Source organism: Vicugna pacos, chromosome 3 (genome assembly GCF_048564905.1).
Source record: "Vicugna pacos chromosome 3, VicPac4, whole genome shotgun sequence".
NCBI classification, from domain to species: domain Eukaryota; kingdom Metazoa; phylum Chordata; class Mammalia; order Artiodactyla; family Camelidae; genus Vicugna; species Vicugna pacos.
This window is the reverse complement of record NC_132989.1, coordinates 51,346,975-51,366,748: the sequence shown is the minus strand read 5'-3', so window position 1 is coordinate 51,366,748 and position 19,774 is coordinate 51,346,975. Positions and strand designations below refer to the sequence as shown.

The 19,774-nt window shown below is 33.8% G+C and overlaps 1 protein-coding gene and 1 long non-coding RNA gene across 14 annotated transcripts in view; one reads left to right on the top strand and one right to left on the bottom strand.

Moving 5' to 3' along the window:
- The window catches only part of SLCO4C1 (solute carrier organic anion transporter family member 4C1), a 294,796-nt gene that overhangs the window by 232,456 nt on the left and 42,566 nt on the right, over positions 1-19,774 (bottom strand). For 10 of the 11 annotated variants that reach the window (XM_072958339.1, XM_072958340.1, XM_072958344.1 and 7 more), the window contains exons 9-14: positions 19,581-19,734; positions 15,949-16,139; positions 14,667-14,731; positions 13,035-13,172; positions 9,708-9,773; positions 710-792 (exon numbers count right to left, since the gene is read on the bottom strand). In XM_072958339.1, the coding sequence (XP_072814440.1) occupies positions 764-792; positions 9,708-9,773; positions 13,035-13,172; positions 14,667-14,731; positions 15,949-16,139; positions 19,581-19,734 (643 nt within the window). In that variant the 3' untranslated portion in view covers positions 710-763. Of the gene's footprint in view, positions 1-709; positions 793-9,707; positions 9,774-10,715; positions 11,023-13,034; positions 13,173-14,666; positions 14,732-15,948; positions 16,140-19,580; positions 19,735-19,774 lie in introns of those variants that run through there. The other variant, XM_006207972.4, reaches the window with a different exon arrangement.
- Positions 15,559-19,774, top strand: part of LOC140695611 (uncharacterized) — a 50,924-nt gene continuing 46,708 nt past the window's right edge. Inside the window, exon 1 of one of the 3 annotated variants that reach the window (XR_012071286.1) lies at positions 15,559-15,738. This is a non-coding gene — a long non-coding RNA (uncharacterized lncRNA). The remainder of the gene's footprint in view (positions 15,739-19,774) is intronic. The other 2 variants (XR_012071287.1, XR_012071288.1) reach the window with 2 other exon arrangements.

The window sequence follows — 19,774 nt, the reverse complement described above, 5'->3', positions numbered from 1 at the left end:
CATGAAAAAATTACTAAGACTATGTTTTTTATTAACTAAGAAAGTTTGGGAACCCCTGGATCAGTACTTAATCTCTGCAAAACTACTCTGCAATGTAGGAATACAGTAAAGTCACCTCAGTCTGTGCCTCTTTTCTTCATAAGTTAAATGATAGAAAGGAAGGTAACTATGCCCTCCCACTCTCTGAGAGTTAAGTGCATAGTCACTAGAATGGAAATGATTCTAAGACAATCATTTTATCTTGGACAGACCAGAAATGGCACCAAATTTAGGTTTTGTTTCCCCTCCCTAATCACAGGATCCACTGCTATCTTGTCACAGGAATAATAATAAAGTATATTATTCACATTCATATGTGCATGAGAATGAATTAATGAAAAAGCTACTTTTGACCAAAAGGGAGACATCCACCCTACAGAGGGCCAGACTTCCTGGGCCTACAAATTCACTGAAAAGTGGGACAGTGCTCTGACAACCCCTTCTGTCATCAATGAAACAGTTATTAATGCATAAATCCAGCAGTTTTGTGACTGATGAAGAGGATATGACGTGGGAAGTCCTGTCTTCAGCAAGATAAGCATAGCCTATTGCATACCCGTTCTCTAAGGTTTCATGTGTGCAGACCGTATATCTGCAAAGTACTTAATTTTCTAAGCATTACAGAAAAAAGGATAAGGAAAGAAACAGAGAAAGGCAAAAAGGAGCCAACCTGTGTGCCACCGTATGTGTCTGTGTTCTCTTATAAATACTGGATTCACGGACTTCATTGCCAAAGAAGGTCATTCACTTTAACTGGAATGAAACACAATAGCAATGTAATCTTCTTAATCTTCTGTATGACTTTTCTTCTATGCATTACATTTCCATCCCTCATTTCTTTTGTCTCATTTCATGTCTTCTTTTATAGTGGCTTTAATATGCTTATTCTCCAATCTCTTATTGGCCCATATTCAAACCATTTACTGTAGGTAATTAGCTTTAGTGTGTCTGAGCCTGTATTATCTCAGCCTACACTGTTCACAGCAATCTTTTATAAGTATTCTTCTTACATCAGAATTTCAAAGAGTCAAAATAGGATCAATGTCTGTCTGTTGAGGACACTACAGCTTATTTTTTTCAGTTTCTAGCAACTAATTGCTCTGTTATACTCTCCAAGTAAAAACACAAATCCATTGACAGCTGTACTATTTAATCAAAAATAACAGGTTAAGTCCGACCAAAATTTGTGAAGGGCTACTATTTCAGAGTCCCTAAATCCAAAGTCAAATAACAAGCAACAACAAAAATGTTATGTAAAATGTGCTTAGAGAGGATTTAAGGAAGATTGAAATGAAGTGAATGAATTTTCAACCCTTTAACCAAGACTGCTTCAACATTACCCTCAGTTTGGTTGATCTGAAAAAAGTTTCTTCCTGACCCTAGGCCAGCCTTGATCTCCCTTTTCTTAGAACATTTATCTTTAGAAAACTGGTCACTGTAAATTCTTTCTCTGCCCTTTTGAGATGTAAACATTTTTTTAAAACGTCTTGCCTATTTTACAACATAGGAATGTCCTTCTCAAGGACTTGGGAGCCTTCTCTTTGAAATGCATTATCGAGGAAAACAACATCCCCATTCATTCCCCTCTTCCCCCATTTCTGTGGAAGGATAGGAGCCTAACTTCAGCAGAATTCTTGCTCTGAGCTGTAAAGCTACCTGACCTCAGGAAGATAAGAGGAAGTTTACTTTTCCTTTGGTTAAAAACAATGGGCAAACATCGGTGGCCTAGGATCTCCTCCTCCCCCCACCTCTTAAAACCGACCCCATAACCTCTGTTTCTGTAGACCTGAGTTCAGACTGAGTTTGGTCTCTCTCTCCTTTATTGCAACAGCCTTGGATAAAGTCTTCCTTTCCTGTTTAATTTTGCTGGTGCAATTTTTTGCTTTGACACCCTAATGTCTGATAAAATTGTTTTTTAAAATATTCAAAACCATAGATTTTGTTTCATAGCTTTTCCCCAGGACTGACTCTAGCCAATCAGTTGGGTATTGTGGGGCCAAAAAATGAGAATTCAAGAGAATAAGTATTTCAATTTCCAGTTTATACCAGCAAGTGATTCATATGTCAGATTATTAAATTATCATACATTTACAAAATAAATGCTTGAAAATAGAAATTAAGCCAAGAAATTAAGTTTAGTGTTTTGTCATTTTTGACTTTTTAAAATTCAATTGTTTCTTGACAGTGCACATAGATAATGAAGAAATAAAAATTTAGTCTAGATGTAGACATGGCATATTGTTTATTCTATTTTCACAATACATATTTACCAAAGAAATTTAAAACCATATTTATACATTATTCTTTTCTTAAAAGTATAGTCATTATATGCAATGTTTGTGGCTAGTTTATAATCAATTGTTGAGATAGGAATTGTTTACGGGTTTATAACAGGACCACTGATATAACTCTTTAGATGTGAAAGAGATGGGACAGAAAGAGATTAATATATTCCACAGAACAGAGGGAAATTGCACAAGGTCCTGAGAAAGACGATCATGGGGATTCAGAATGAAATGAAAGGATTAGGTTGATGGATTACAGTTAAAAGGACCTCTTTTCCACTGAGGCAGAATGAAAGACAGATAAATGTTAATTTGTAAACGGGGTAGAGATGTAAATGAAAGCTGAGAACAGTCCTATTTGATAGCCTCTGCCTTCTCTGAAAATTAAAAAGCACTATCACTTGTGGAAAATGAAGTCAGGATGCATAATCAGGGTTTCTAAATGTCTGCTCCACTAAGGTGAGAGCTCTAAACTAAACTAGTTTGGGTACAGAGCTGTGCAAATCATTTGTGATCAGACATTGCTTTGTAACATTATGTGAATCCATCACTTTCTAAATCACTAACACAGCTGTCACTCCCCTGCATGAGTTGTTGAATCACTACCATTGTGTGTTCTGGTAACAATTTGAACACTATTATTCTTCCATAGATTTACCGTAAGCACTGGCTTGGGAGGGGGGTGAGAGGGGAAGGGCTATATTTCTGTGTTATCAGTGCTGTGCTTGACATCAAACTCCTTTACAAAAAATGCCTGGTAATAAAATTGAACTGTATTTTAATATAATTGATTGAATATAGTTCTAGGTACAGAAGTCCATAAGCCCTTAAGGAATAAATATAGACAGAGCACTTCTCTCTCTCTCAGTCTCTCTCTTTCCCATCCTTCCACCCCACACCCCTTCCCAAATTTTGGAGCTTAGAAGAGTTCCTGGTATTAAGTAAACGATCAATAAATGTTTCTGGAAGCTGAATGTTCTGACTTTTTGTTTAAATCTTTTATTGTTTTACTTGTTAATGCTTCACATATTTGTGATTTATTTTGCCAATTAGATTCCAAGTTTTTGAGGAGAGTAACTTGAGGCACAAATTGCACATTAAAGCCCCAATTGGCTTAAAAAGAAAATCTTGAGAGAGGGAGTTTTGTAAGAAAACTACATATAACATAATGTATTTCTTGGCTAGCCAAAAGGATCTGAGAACTATAAACACAATTGAAATCTTTGAATAGCAAGCATAAAGTAAGTATGAGAGCATATTATTTATGTTCTCATCTCAGATCAGTTCTTTTTAATCTGATTCTGAGATGATCTCATAGAAACTGATGGGATGAAATGCCAGCATTACAGTAAAAAATAAATGTTAGTATGTTCAGAATTCATGCTTACTAATGGAAAGACAGCCTAAACAAAATTTTGAAATTTATTATTTTTTGGTATTTTTTTCTGTGCTTTTTAAGGATCAAATTCTTTTTATGGAAGATAATCTAAATAGCTATTTGGTATTTTAAAAATATAGAATAATATGAAAAATTCACTCCTGGACAGTATTTAGAGAGAAGATTCATGAAGTCAGACATATGTACCATTCTATTTCTAAACAAGTGAAAAATCAAAATAGTGAAAACTGTTTTGCTGCAGTCACCAAATAATGCTCATTAGTTTCTGTATAGTTTCTCTTCTAACTGAAAATCTTCCAATGATCTTCAATGAGAAAAGAGTTCTGGCAAATTTACTAAAAGGACAGGAAGTGAAAAAAATGCAAATGCAACTTTCACCAAAGTCAGAATTACTCCATCAAGAAAAAGATTCAAAAAGCAAAGCGTCTCTACTGTGGTAGCAAAAGCACCACCACCACCAGCTGGTAAAATCATAAAGTGCAAACCTGGACAGAATATAAAGGGATTTAAATTTAACACTTTTTCTTGAGACCAGCACATTTTTATGTCTAACTGCCTCAAATTTGCTTACTGACTATAACTTCATAAAATGTAATTTTTAATATTGAAAGACAATGGATAATCCCCATAACTCATATATGTTTTTTTTTTTTTTCCAAACCTGTGTAAGTAAACCTAGCATGTTCCAAGGAAAAAGAAAAAGCCTGAGCTTTGGAGCCAAAGACACCTGAATTCAAGTTCTAGCTCTGACACTTACTAGCTTTTGGACCTTGATTTATTTCCCTGGGTTTTCGCTGTCTCACATGTCCCACAGTTGACAGGGCTGCACTGAGTATAGAAATTCAGTAGTGAGCTAGCACAATAGATAAGCAAGAACTGATATTTTCAATAAGCAATAGCAGCCTCCTCTTCACTAGAATTACCTCATCTTTGCTACGTTTTTAAAAGTGTTTTCATGAGTAGTGTTTGTTACTCAACAGGTTTTACTGCTTATAATTTTCAGACCTTCAAATTCCCTGTCAAAGACCTATAGTAATTATCATTACACCATTTACTTATAGAAAAGTAAAGCCAACAACAGACTGACAATCTAACCAAGGCAAAAGCAGGATGTATATGACAAGGAAAAGAGAGAGGAGGAGGAAAAATTTCAGATACATTTGATACAGTGATTTATTTTTTCTTTTCCTTGGGCAGGTTTTTGCTTTGCAGCAAGTAGTAGAGACCAGCCAGAGTATCTCGTCATTGGGAAGACAGATGGGACAGTTGTTTTCATATTCTTTGAAAGATCTCAGAAATACGGTTGAGGAGCACATGCCTGGATATCTTCGTATTATGTCTGTCATTGAATTTGAATCTGTACTTAGCTATGTCAGATCTGCTCCATTTTATTTATTAGAATTTCTCACAGACACATCACAGCACCATGTCATGCACTCAACCCCACCACCCTGGGATCTCTCCATGAAATAGCCTGTAGTATGTTTCATATCCACATTATTACTTAAGTATCTCACTAATGTAAAACAAGAAGAAATTTATCAATTGCTGTTCTCTAATTTTTTACTTCTGAAAGGAAGAGCCTTGGAAAAATTTAAAACAGGTAATTTCTCTCTAGTCCTTTCCAACTTAGCACTCTTTTTACCCCAGCTCACCTTGCTGCATCCCAGAGAGCATAGTTTCCCGTATTTTCAAAAGAAGCCCCAGCAGTACCTCAACCCTCAACATTATCCCATTATTCCTTCTCTCTCCTTTACTTTCAAACCAAATTTTATTCTCTGAGAGATCAAAATTAGAAATAGGAGATCAAAATTAGAAATAGGAAATCTAATTAGAAAATTAGAAATAGTAAAGACAACAAAATGTAATTCTTGCCCTTCCCCTACCTTTTAAATTAAGTTAGTTTACATGCAGAAATTTCCAGCCCTGATTTCACTTTAACAATCACCTGGGAAAATTTTTAACAAATTTAATTGGTCCTGGATGGGGCCTGAACATTGTTAAGTGTTAACATTCTACAGGTGACTTCAATTTTAGTCATCTTCTTCAACAATTCTACCCAGCCACTAGTTAATGAATTTCAGAAAGTTAAGAAATAGGTATTTTCACTGGCTAGAGAGGAAGAAATATAGTAAAACCATAATGTTTATTTCCTCTGAATAAATAAAAGGAGGATCAAAAATGATAAAGTAATTCAAAAAGATGAAACTCATAAAAAACATTTTTATCTCACTGTTACTTTCAAATTCATTCTGCAGGAACTGCTAGCTCCACCCCCTTGAAAAGATTTTGGATAGATTCCTATGTGACCATTTTTAGGTATCAGAAAGGTTCCATTTCTCTCAGCCCCCAAATTAGAACTGACTTGTGGAAAAGATCCTACAAAGGGGAGTTGGATACATTCCTCCCTACAGACTGTCCCTAAATGAGGATGGTTCACCTTACCGTTTTTCTGACTTTAGGATGGTGCAAAAGCCATACACATTCAGTAGAAATTGCACTTGGAAGTTTGAATTCTGACCTTTTCCCAGGGCCGTGATCCGCGGCGGATACTCTCCCGCTACGCGGGTAGCCGCAGCAGCGGCCTGGCAGTGCTGGCAGCTCCGGGTTAGCCACGTGACCCCAAGGTAAACAACGGGTATTAACAGCTGTTTTGTATTCCTACAACCATGCCGTTTTTCACTTGACATATTCAGGATTCAGATGAGTACTTCAATTAAAAAATTTTAAATAAATTACATGATATGTTTAACTTTATTATAAAATAGGCTTTGTGTAGATGATTTTGCCCAATTGTAGGCTAATGTAAGTGTTCTGAGCACCCTGAAGGTAGGCTAGGCTAGGCTATGATGTTCCGTAGGTTAGGTGCATTAAACGCATTTTTGCCTAACGATATTTTCAACTTAAAATGGGTTTATCTGCATGTAACCCATTGTAAGTCGGGGAAGATCTGTAGTCCTTTTCATCTTCTGTATTCTTGTGAACAGAGCAGGGGGGTAGAAGGAAGAGAGGAAGAGAGGCAAAAATCTTACACCATCAGGACCTACATAATTGTATCTTGACCAGCACTGGCTGACCTCTACGCCCTCCATTATGGAAGGTCTCCAAAAGCTGGCTTAACCATGCGGTGCAATTTTTGGTTCAGACTGATGTTTGAACTGACTGATTCCCAGACAGGTTGATGCTCCCTGAGCTGATTTCTTACAGACCTACCCACCTTAGTTTCTGCCTCTAGTAGGACCTCACAGCAGGCAGCTCTTCTGGGCAGAGTCCCATGAGGACCTCATGAGAATGTCACGATTTATGACATCTCATGATCTCATGGCATGGGAAATCCTCATCTTCTGATGTTATGAGTACAACTATTCCTCTCTGTGTATTGTGGTCTGTCAGCTTAAGCCAGGAACCCAATTTTGTGTGCCAGTGCTCCCTCAGCATGCTGGGTACATACTCCATTCTGATGGGAGGGACTGAACTCAGCAAACATCCAACTACTGAGGAGATATCAGCCTCTTTTCTTCAAACATTCTCATCAACAACCTGATTCTTTTAGGGCCTTCTCATTCGACTTTGAAACACCCAGTTTGGTTTTTTAGCATTGTTTCTAACATCATTTCTTCTTTGCAAATGAACTCTTTTGGGGCACAATTTATACACAGTAAAATGCACCATTTTAATGTGTACAATTCAACACTTCAAAGACAGGACCAGCACTGCCATCATAGGAAATAGTTCTGCCACGCTATTTTACAGATGTAGTATTAACTATTTTTCCTATGCTAATTTCCCAGTTTAGATCATTGTTCTATGGATACCTGAAATGTCAACATTAGGGGAAGCCGAATAAACCTGATAGGGGAATTGTATTATTTTTACAACTTTTTAAAAGCCTAAAATTATTACAAAATTAAAATTTAAAAAATAAACTCAGACACGTTAAATCTATCAAGAAAAAATTTAGAATGTCAATTCTTATGGGTAATTTTTATAGGCTACATTTATTTTAGCTAAAATACTAAAATGTTTTGATCTAATTCACTGACTCGGTTTTTAAAAAAAGGATTGGTTATTTATTTTTGATTGCCATTTGTATGTAACATGTGTCAGTGTTTATTGTTTTGAGTACAAAAAGGCTGAAGGAACTTGATTGTGCTGCAGTGAGGAGAAAAGAACATCATATCTCAAATTAATGTCCAATCTGACTTCTTTAAAAATACCGTACTGAGTATTTTAATAACCCAAGATGAATCAAGTATAACCTCCCCAAACACATTACTCTTGCAGTGTCAGATATTTTACAGCAAACCATCTGCAACACATATATCCCACTCATACAAATCCTATATATCCATCTGTCACAACTGTTGTGTGAAAGAATTTTAGTATACATTTCATAATGAATGCTCTTCATATGGAATTTAATACATCTGTTGAGATACCAGAAGTCATTGGATTAATTTACATTCTCCAAGTTCAAAAGTACAGTGATTTTCCCTCTCCCAACCATCTAATATGCATGTATTCATAAACAGAGATAAGTCATATTTCAAAATATGTGTCATTTAATAAGATTAAACACTTAATCTAGTATAAAAATTTGATTTTTAAAAATATATATACATCTAACATAATTATTTACAATAAAGAAAATCTTGAAAGCAAATAGAGCTAAAATTTTATCTGCACTTTCCTCCAATTTACATAGCTAAACAATTGTATAGAGTTCTTTCTATGTATAAATTTTACATTTCCTACATATAAGAAAATCCAAATGTTAAATTTTAAGACATATATCCAATTATGTACAAAAATCACCACAGGTCAACTTACAGATTCAAGCTTACTTAAAAATCATTATAAATTGTGAAAAATACATACTATGAAAAAATACATTCTGAAAGTAGCATAGTACCAACACATTTAGGTGAATCCAAAAATATAAGCCATGTGCATAAATTACAGTAGTGTCTATACTGCCTTATTATGAAAGGAGGTATTCTTTGTAAATATGTATGTTATAAATAAGAGTCTCAATTCTTTCACCTGCCAAAATTATTTTTGCTTTAACCATTTTCATCATAAACTTTGTAAAAATGTATCATCTTATAAAAACTGAGTGAGCTGAATACAATGAAACCCTTGATAACTAAAAATCATCATGAATGCCAATTATTTAGTGACTCAATTATCAAACTTTCTATGAGTGGGGTAATTTTTTTTCTTTTCTCTAAATTATGCGGCCTTAGCCTAATATGTTTTGTAGTTATTGTTTCCTCTCTTACTGTTGTTTCACATCTGTATCAGTGAGTTCCTGAGGATTTGCCATTGTTGTATAGCTAGAAAATGTTTCCATTCAGTTCCGTGCTTCCTCCAATAGGACACAGAAAGCCTAAGCTCCTTTCAGCCTTGACTCTAACAGGAAGAATCATTTAAAGTGTGTCTGGCTGGTTGTGAGGGAGATTGCTTCTGAATCGATGTATCATGTGTGTGTTTTTTCTCCTGTTAATCACGAACTGTCTCTTTGGTTGCTATGACTTTCCCGCTTCTCAGATACCTGGGTGTTTGAATGACCACCTGGCTTTGTTCTCTGGAGTTTCTATGTTCCTGGTCTAAGTTGGTCAGTCTGATAACTACTGATCCACTGTTCCTCTACTTCTCTAATCGTCAAGTGTGCTCACTTGCCCAACTCTAATTCATTCCTTCTTGCATTTCACTTTATAAATGCTACTCATTTCTTGAATCACCCTTGGCCGCCGATTACCACAAAACATAATCTCTCAAACTCTGGGAACTACTGGTGCTTCTGAGTGAGGTTTCCTCCCAGGCCTTTACTCTGTTATTCTGATCACAGTGTATGTAACACACTGCTTGTAAAAAGGAAACCCAGGGGAAAGCTGATAATAAAACTTAGTAAGCAACCTTATTGTTATGAAATTTCAAATGGGTATGAACTTCAACATTTTTTTAATCAGTAAAATTCTTACTTTTGTTGATGTTCACTGATCTATTTCTTCCAAGTTCTAAGTAGACAAAGTTGGCCCAAGTCTGATCTGAAAAAATGGAATTATAATGTTATCATATATGTGAAATACTTAACCTTTAAATAAATGGATCAGTTAAACAGTAGAGTTTAATGTTTTAATCAAATAACAATAATACATGCCTTCTAAGAGCAAAGCACTGTTTAAGTGCTTTAAGTAATGTTCTAGGTGATCAGGTTTTAAAATGAGAAAAGTTAATGTACTGAGTATATAAAAATTAATCAATGGTTCATTAAGAAATCTTTTCAAAGAAAACTAATAAAATGTATGTGAGCCATTGGGAAAAAAAGAAATCTTTTCAAATCTGTCTAACTGGCACTTTACTGAAGCTGGTACCTTCCTCTGGAAGACGTGCAGTTGAATAATACTATCACAGAATAATAAAAGGTAAGTGTTAAAAATCAGCAGTATCAACAAATCACCTCCTGGAATTCTTGACTTAAAGTGAAAATATCTGTATACAATGCTGATATCTCAGAATTCAATATGTACTGGGATACAAGAAGGTAATTAACCTATATTCTAATAGTTTAGTAACTTTCTGTGATAAATCAAGGACAGACTAGTATATGTAAATTTAAAAACAAATAACATTATTTAGGCAGATTTAAATTCATGGTCTATCAGTAAGAGTTCTTGAAACTCAGCACATAAACTTGATGAATTTGAATTTTTACACCATAAGTTTTCTAAACAAGCCCAAATACTGGCAATAATAATTAAAATAAAACAAGTTGTAAGAGGGATAGAAACATCACTTTGTTTTTAAAATGTAAACTTTTAATTAATCATTGGCTTTTTCTTTCTAGTACAGTTTTTTATTTGAAGATTTCATACCTCGATGTGTGTGTGTGTATGTGTGTGTTTGTGTGTGTGTTGAGGTTTTTGATGGGCTTTGAAGGCACAGGTATGTTTCTTAGATTAAAACAAAAACAAGTAAGAGTCCATACATATACAGAAAACATATTTAATTAGAAAATATCAATTTTAAAAATATGATTATCCATATTGGGTATCAAACCTACAGTGACAACGTGCATTCTTACAAATGGAGGCCAGTTTTTGATCAAGCTGTAGAATAGTCTTCTCTTTCTGTTTCAGTCTTCATTTCCTATTTTCTTGAGGTCACATTCTAATGGAACTGTAGTCACAACCGTACTCTGATCTAGAAAGGGCACATCTGTGCCTGACGGTGGCGGTTTATACAAAAAGATTGCAAACCCAATGAAGAAAATGGTGACAACTTTACAAGTAACACCTAAATAAAAAAAAAATCATGCATTTGGACCTCTAATAATTATTACAAAAATTAATTCTCATTTAGAAATTCTTCATGACTAGAAACTCACTACTTAAAGAGAAGAAGTATATAGGCAATTATAGCTGTTTCGAATTTTTTAAATTTTAGTGATAAAGGTGATATTCTGCAATAGAACATTTGTATACGATTCAATGAACCAGTCTTTCTTTTCTAAACAATAAAAATATAAATAATTCTTCTATTCTTGGTTATGATTGTACCTTCTTAACCAAGGAAAACAGCTTATAACATCCTTGAACCTGAATAGTAAGTTGCAACATTTTCATGCCTTACGATGAAAAGCAATTCTAAAAATAAAAATGGCTTTGGAGTTCTTAGGATAAAAGCCTCTATGAGAATGTATCACATTCAGTACTCAATAAAGTTTACTTTTAAGCCTCAACTAAAAATATGAAACATTAAGATCCACTTTACATGATGTGATTTGTTTTCAAAGAACTCTGATTTTGAAGTTAGCTCAGTTATTTGAAGAGAAAACTAGTCCTTGCCACAGTGCAAGAATCTATGCCAGTCAAATAAATTAAATGACCTCACAATGTAGTGTTTACAGTAGCTAAATTGTGTGTTAATCATTAATATTTTACTCAAAATATGTATGTGAAAACCAAGAATGCTCATTGAGCTAAGCATTTCTAAATCTATAAGACCAATTACATAGGTACCATAGTTTCAATATTTTTGGAGTATTTTAAGATATATATGTTTTGGGGGGAAAATTTTCATATTCATCACAGAGTAGGTAAAGGAACAACTCATTATATATATATATATTTGGCCACAAAAGTACAAACATAACCAATTAAGTAAATTTTTAATCACTAAATAAAAAATGTATTTTAACAGGTAAAAGTGGTGGGAAGATTAATTTTTCCTACTCTAGTCAATATTTACTCTCTCGTTTTTCTGGATTTATGTATTTATTTCTTCAGTGAATAATTTATTAGGCTGTCATTATAAATTCAGACACATATTCTGGGTTTAAACACATGTAGGAAGAAAAAAGCTATCTTGATACATGTGCCAAAATGATCGCAACCACAATCACAATGAAAATCACACATTATGTTAAATACACACACACACACACACACACACACCGTTGACCCCTGAACAATGCAAGGCTTTGGGGTGCCAGCACTCCATGCAGTTGAAAATCCTCATATAACTTGACAGTCTGCCCTCTGTACCTGTAGTTTCAGATTCACAGAGTCAACCAACCGAAGAATGTGTAGTACTTCTGTAGTATGCATTTATTGAAAACAATCTGCATATACATGGACCTGTACAGTTCAAACCCAGGTTGTTCAAGGGTCAGCTCGGTGTGTGTGTGTTTCTATTTAGAATTCTCCAGCTTTAAATATTCTAATTTCTTAGGTTTTTTTTTAAATTTTAAACTTTATCACACTCCTACAAAAACTAGATGCATTGCTCCACTTCCTTAATCTTAATTTTCATGGATTGCTTAACCAAGACTACACAAAACAGACTACCAAGGGCAAAAAGGGTTAAACATCATGGCCAGCCCTTGTGAACCATAAAAAGGTTTTTCACAACGTGCCTTAGAGCCAAAGAATACTTCCCTACCTCAGCTTTACGTGCTTTCCAAAGCCCAGGTGCCTAGATGACAATCAGTCCAGAGTTTCTCAGAAATCTCTTTTAGCTTTTGCTACACTTTCCAAAAAAAGTTTGAGAGAAGTTGTTAAAAGAAAATCATACGATATGTGATGTGATGGAAGCTGAAATGTTACTCCCTTCTATTTCAGACTGAGCCTTTCAGCCTCCAGGTGAGACCTTTCATAACATGCTATGATCACTGATCTCTGCTTCACTATAGGACAGTCCAATAGCATGGACTGAACGTTTCAAAACCTAAGTAAGTTAACAATAAGATTTTTTTGTCTGTTGACATCATCAGTTTATTCTAGAGTTATCAGGAAATCACCACTTACTTATGGCCACTAGCATATGGGCCATCCTGATGTTATTATAAATCCAGCAAGCTCCTTTAATTCCACATTCATTAATATCCCAGAGAATACACGTGCTGTCTATTGTGATGCCAAATATAATGGGTCCAGGTATTGTGCCTAGAAGAATTATATGTGAAATATACATGGGTAAAAATTAGTTCATAGTTACAGATTTTTTTATACATGGTTATGTATATATTTTATATAAATAAGAATAGGCATTAATCTATCCATATGCAAATTAATCAGCTCATGCAAATAATAAGAATATAAAAAAACAGACAAAACAATCTAAAGTAATTGTACATTATATTTCTAATCAACTCAAAAATTATTTTAATAAAAATCTCTGGCATGTATTACGTTAACATTTAGTTAAGTAAATATTTTAATTCACTGCTTTTCTAATTTAATGAATTTGTCTTTGAAATTAGCTATTATGCTTTAAAAAATCAAAATAAATTACTAATGCAGACTAAATCTGCTCAACTATAGTATATGCATAATGTGCATGTGCATGTAAACTAATGTGGGCATGTGGGTATACATATACATGTACATACACACACTGACATGTCTGTGCGTGGGAGTGCACATGTGTACATGCACACACACATTTATACTAATACGCCTGGAAGTGCTACTATCTCAAACACACACACACCCTCCCCCAGATGAGGTCATAAGGCAATCAAGTTCCACACAGTTAAGGAGCTTCCAGTTGTTACAAAGCAAATACATGGTCTGAAGTGGTATGTCTTAGATTTCAGCTACGCCCAGCCTGTTCTTCCATGACTGCAGCGTGAAAGAGTCAAAAGAGTACTGGACTGAGAGTAAGGAGAGTTTTCCTAGTCTCATTTTCACCATTAATTGTGCAACTATGGGCAAATCTCTGAATCTCTCTGGTCCTTAATTTACTCCTCTGAAAAATGGGAAAGTTGTTCTCTGGTATCACTAAAGTTCCTGCTTTTGGTTTTTGTTTTTATAAATAATCTTAATATGTGTGTAACTAAGTTTCTGTCTTATTATTTTTCCTACATCTGAAACCTCACAAAATTTTCTGCCATAAATTATTTCTTCCATCAATTCTTAACTAGACACACTATCTAAAGTACAGTTTTTATTGAAATATTTAAACTCATTATTTTTCATTGCTAATGCAACATAATAATGTCCCAAATGTAGTTAAATGCAGAGAGAAAAAGGAATTACAGTAGTTATAAATAAGATTTTAGCATAATTTATATTGGTAATAGGTTTTATATGGATAGAAAAAAAATCTATCTTTTACTAAGTTCTATTAGAATTATTTTGATGATTATATTTCAGATAAATATGATATACTCTTTAAGGTTATATTTGCAACAGAATTAGAAACAACAGTTAACCAATCAGGTAGGTGAATACGTAGAGTTATTATTTCCCTGTGTGGTATATCAATAATACTGTATCTTGAATATTAAAAAACAGCTTTCTGCAATGGCAATTACGTAGTTTTCTTCTGTAGTCAAATTTATTGTTTTCTTGGCACATACTGTATGTAAATAAGTCAACAACAGTAATGAACAAAACTAACCAAAAGTTATCAAAAAATTAAGAAAAATGGCATACCTAATATTCGAAGCAACATACACTGTATTCCTAATGCTAGAGATCGTTGCTTATGATTAACACACCTGGGGATATTAAACACATATGTGACCAAAAAATGGTTGTATAGTATATTTACTCTTTGAGCAAATTCACTTTTATACCAGCTTAGCACTTCCAGATTAAAGTAAATATTATACACATGAAATAAATTATTTATAACAGCTTACATATAGTTCAACTTTTCTGGAATTATAAGAGAATAAAAATGTTACCTGAACTAAACTACTACAAATAACACCAAAAGGAATCAAATGAATGTTAACAAATGTAATGGAGAAAGGAAAGTCATTAATAAGACTTCTTTTTGACTAGCCCTTAAGTTACAAGTCACATGACTTAAGTTGCAAGCAAATAATTCTTACTCTCTTGCTAACTTTGAGCAGAAATCATACCTGTGAGTTAAGAGAACAAATCTGAGGCAGTGTGAAACAGTTGCTGATGCTCAATTTGATTGAACAAAAATTTTTTACATGATGACTGTCAAACATGAATGAGATGTGATGTTGGCACATGAGAGTCAGATGGGAGAGAAAAGAGAACAAGTAGTGTTTAAAAACAGAGATGTAGGTAAAAGGTGACAGATGTAATAGGTGTAATGTTAACAGACTGCTTAATGTTTTTATACAAAATCTCTAAAGTTTCCATTTCTCAAAAAGTATGTGAAAAGGTAGTGAGAGAGTATCAAAAAACAACAATTGAAGAGGGAAAAGGCTAGTTTGTTAGGAAATCTACAGAAAGGCTGATATTTTGAGAAGCAATGGAGAAGGAAGAACAAATGAAAGCACAAAACACTGTGGAGAGCCAGGTGACAGGCAGCATGTTTTACTGTTTACAGGAAAGTTTAGTATCACAGCAACTACTGTGTAAGGCAGAATAGAATGCAGGTCATTCTGATTCTGACACGTGTGGAATGCACTGTCATTCGCATCATACTCAAATACAATTCAGCACATCTCCAGCTTACAGCTGAAGACTCACGAAAGAAGCAGAGAAACTACCATCGAGTTAAACTAACACCAAATAGGCAATGGTAAGACACTATCACATACATGATCTTGTGTAAGCCTCACACATCTCGGGTTCAATAAGGCAGCTGTTCCATAGAACTAACGATCCTATAAGGGCTGAACTGGTATTGGAGCCAACAGTCAATATAAACCCCAAATGAATCCCTAAGTCCATTTTCTTTTCACTCAACATGTTGCCTTAGGGATGGCAAATTTCATAACATAACACATACCTTAGGATGGACACAGTTATAGGAGTACCAGCCATAAAGGTAAACACAATTGTAGCAAAGAAAATGACAAGAAATATGGGCAGGTTTGCACATCGAGTTGGACATTTTCCTGCTTTAGCTTCAAAAGCAAAACTTGATGGAGTAGGTGTTATTTCTATTTTCCTTTCAATACACGAACAGTTATGATATACCTGGAAATGTCAGACATAAAAATACTGAAAGTGCTTATCTTGAAAACATACTATCATTTTAAGTTAGGTGATTTCTAGACATGGCAAACACTCTTACACAGTCTTAATTCATATATCAGAAATAATTATGAGAAATAGTAATTACCCTTAAGAAATTAAGCAAGCAAAAACAAGAAGTAGAATAATCTACATTTGACTTTGTGTCCACTATTTTAACTTGTAACCTAGTATTGACTCATGGCTTATAAAATAAATGGACAAGAATATAACAATCAGATGATCTCACACACTCTAGACTGCTTTCAATAGACCATAACTGTTCGAAGATTTTTCCTGCTAATTTTCTTCTTTTCAATTATTAGGACACAAAGAGAAGCATGCATAATAATTTCACTATGCTAGTTTGAACACACTATAATTTTAATAAGTGCCACAGTAAAATCAACTAATTATGTCACACAACTTTTGTGGAAAAAATACTACTTTAATCTAAACCTTTTTACTATAATTTTCTGAATTTTTTTTTGCTTTACTAAAAGCAAACTGTATGTCTCTTAAGATGACATATTTATGATAATCAAAAACTAGAAGTTATTAGATTATCCTGAAGGCTATTTTATACATAATATATTAACCATTTAATATGTATATGTATACATATAAATTAATAATATGAAATGTTGGAAAGTACCATGTTTAAAAATTACAAGTATTACTTTTTAAATTGAAGTATAGTTGATTTACAATGTTGTGTTAGTTTCAGGTATACAGCAAGTTGGTTCAATTATATATATTTTCAGATTCTTTTCCATTATAGGTTGTTATAAGATATTGAATATTGTTCCCTGTGCTGTACAGTAGGTCCTTGTTGTTTATCTGTTTTATATATAGCAGTGTGTATATGTTCAAACTCCTAATTTATTACCCCCCCCAAAACAAGTATTACTTTTGTAGGAAAAGAATTCAGGTATTTGAAAGTTAGGCATAATCATTTTTTAAAGGCTTTTTATGTCTCAATTACATCCTTACTGCAAATCTTTTTATATGTTTAAGGCCTCAATAAAGTCATAGCAGAGCTAGAAAAGTCAAAGTAAAGCAGTGCTTTTATTGTTCCGAAGGCCAGAGACTGCTGGTACTGACTCAGGAAACCCAAACATGCAGGTGACACCCCTAAAATGAACTATTACATACTCAGCAATCAGATATATCAAATAATGAAGTAAGGTAGCCTTTAAAAATTTTAAGAAGAAAAACTGAAAACAGTCATTTCTATCCTGATGGATTTTACTACTCTCTTACATGAAAAAAGTACACATTTGCCTACAATATAGCTAGCTGTTAGTCAACATCTGTTTTTGTAGTTTGGGTCACTGGTATGAACTACATTCTATTTCTGTGAACAAGTGTGTGTAGGTGTTTATTACATTATTATCAGTGCGTTTTGCCTATCTGAAATATTCCATAAGAAAAAAAAATCCTCTGAAAAAAATGAGTTGTTACATGGACTAGTTAGACATAAAAAAAGCCAGGACAAAGAGAAAATTTGGAAATCAAAATAACTTGCTTTTCCTAAACAATCCTTAGAGGACAATTTATTCTTTAAAATGGCAATGATAGTATTTGGTGACAAACATAAGTAGCAAATTAACCATATCAAAACAACCAACACCATTTCAAGTGTGTTTGGGAATTAGATTTGCATTTATTCATTTATTTATTTTGGTTTCCTTGCACATGATGGTATTTGTGTCTGTACATTTTGTATGTGGGTAAAACCCTTCTAATAATTTAATTCCTTGTCATAACCTTCTAATTAGTTAGTTAATAGCACTTATTGATTACATTTTATACACACAAAAAATGCTACCTGCTTATCTGCCTCTCAAAGGAGTAGTTTACCTTCTAGGTAGTTCTGATTCAATAATGTGTATCATGCTCGCTTTTGGAATTTGATTCTTTATAACTGATGGAAACACCTAATTTTCTCAACATGTTTTGAAACTAAAGCAAACCTAGATGTCCACTGGTTTGAAGGTATGACAAACTTCAGTTTGGGGATCTTAAAAATCTTCTGATGTCTTTTAGTAAACTTTCATAGAAATTTTCTGTTTTAATCCAAGGATTAAAACTGCACATGTCAATTAGATCTATTAAGTTTGCGATGATTCATCACAGACATTTTTTTCTGGCGTATTTTTCAATGTTCTTAGATGACTATTTTAAAATCTATAAGCTAGATAATATGAAAAAAAAAGTCTACTGTTTCTCACATTCTGGTTTACCCCTATCAGAAAGATCAAATCCTACATCTCTGTTGAGATAAATGTTTAATGTATTTATCACACATCATTAAAGATATGTATACATATGCAAAGACAAATATTTATGTGTGTACATATGAACATATAAATGTGTATAACCACACACACATACAGATATCCCTGTTAGTTCTAAAAGAAATCTGAACTAGTTTTACAGATTATTTCTATTTATTTATGTAAAAATCTTTTCTTCGCAATTTAAACTTTACATAGGAAAAGGAATGTGATTCCACTAGTCCATATTTCAAATATCCAAGACTGTGCTGTTCTGTTGTATAATTCTTTATATCTTTATTCATTACAGTCTCTTATATCATACTATATATTTCCCGCAGGTCTTTTAAAACTTACCACATTATCTATTAATGCATAACATAACTTAGTATCACAAACTACTAGTAATGTGAATATTATCTTCCCAAGGCTCTTAAACTTAGCTAAGATAGAATCTTTAGATTGTAGGTATAGTACAATAAAATGTTATTGAATTCTCTTAACTATTTAATTGTATTAAAAAGAAATCATATTTAGGGAGACTAATAAACATAAACATTCTAATCCAGAACTAAAAGTAAATTTGTATTTGAGAATGAATTAGTGATTTGTATATTTTTTAATGTATCTATGGCTTATCAAATAAAAGCCACAAATATTTATTATATTTTTATTATACACACTGTACTTAGTAAGAGAAGTCCCTTAACTTCGAAGTTGAGAAAAAAAATGTAAAAACGTAAATAATATTTCACTATTATAACAGAAGTGATGTTATAAAGATGTATGTGAGGAACCGCCAAATTGATTTTTCAACAACTGATACTGAGGTATAAAGGAAGAAGAATCTTTTTCAGTTGGGGTGGTCAGGGGCCTTTTTTTAAAAATTAAGGTAAGACCACAACAAATCTTAAGCATCACTGTTGACCACAGGTGCAGTGTGTGCAGCAGATCTCTAGAGCTTACTCATTTTACTTGACTGAAACTTTACGCCTGGCTTCTGAACAGAGGAGGCAGGCCAGGACGGGGCGAACAGGAGCGGCATAACCCCACTAGCGGGATAAAGCAGCATCCGTAAATACACACACGTGCTGCCTCATTAGGGTAACGGAGCCGTAAAAGTCACCTTGGGATGTCTTTTGGAAACGGAATTCGTACAACCTGCATAGCAGGGAGAGAAATACTGGACTCCATCTCCTCCACAGAGAGGGTAATAATAGGACCGCAGGCAGTGACAATTGGCGTTACAAGGAGCAGTCAGGTTCCCCAGTTCTCCTGTCCTGTCAACGAGAAATGAAAGACGGGTAAGTTACCTATGTT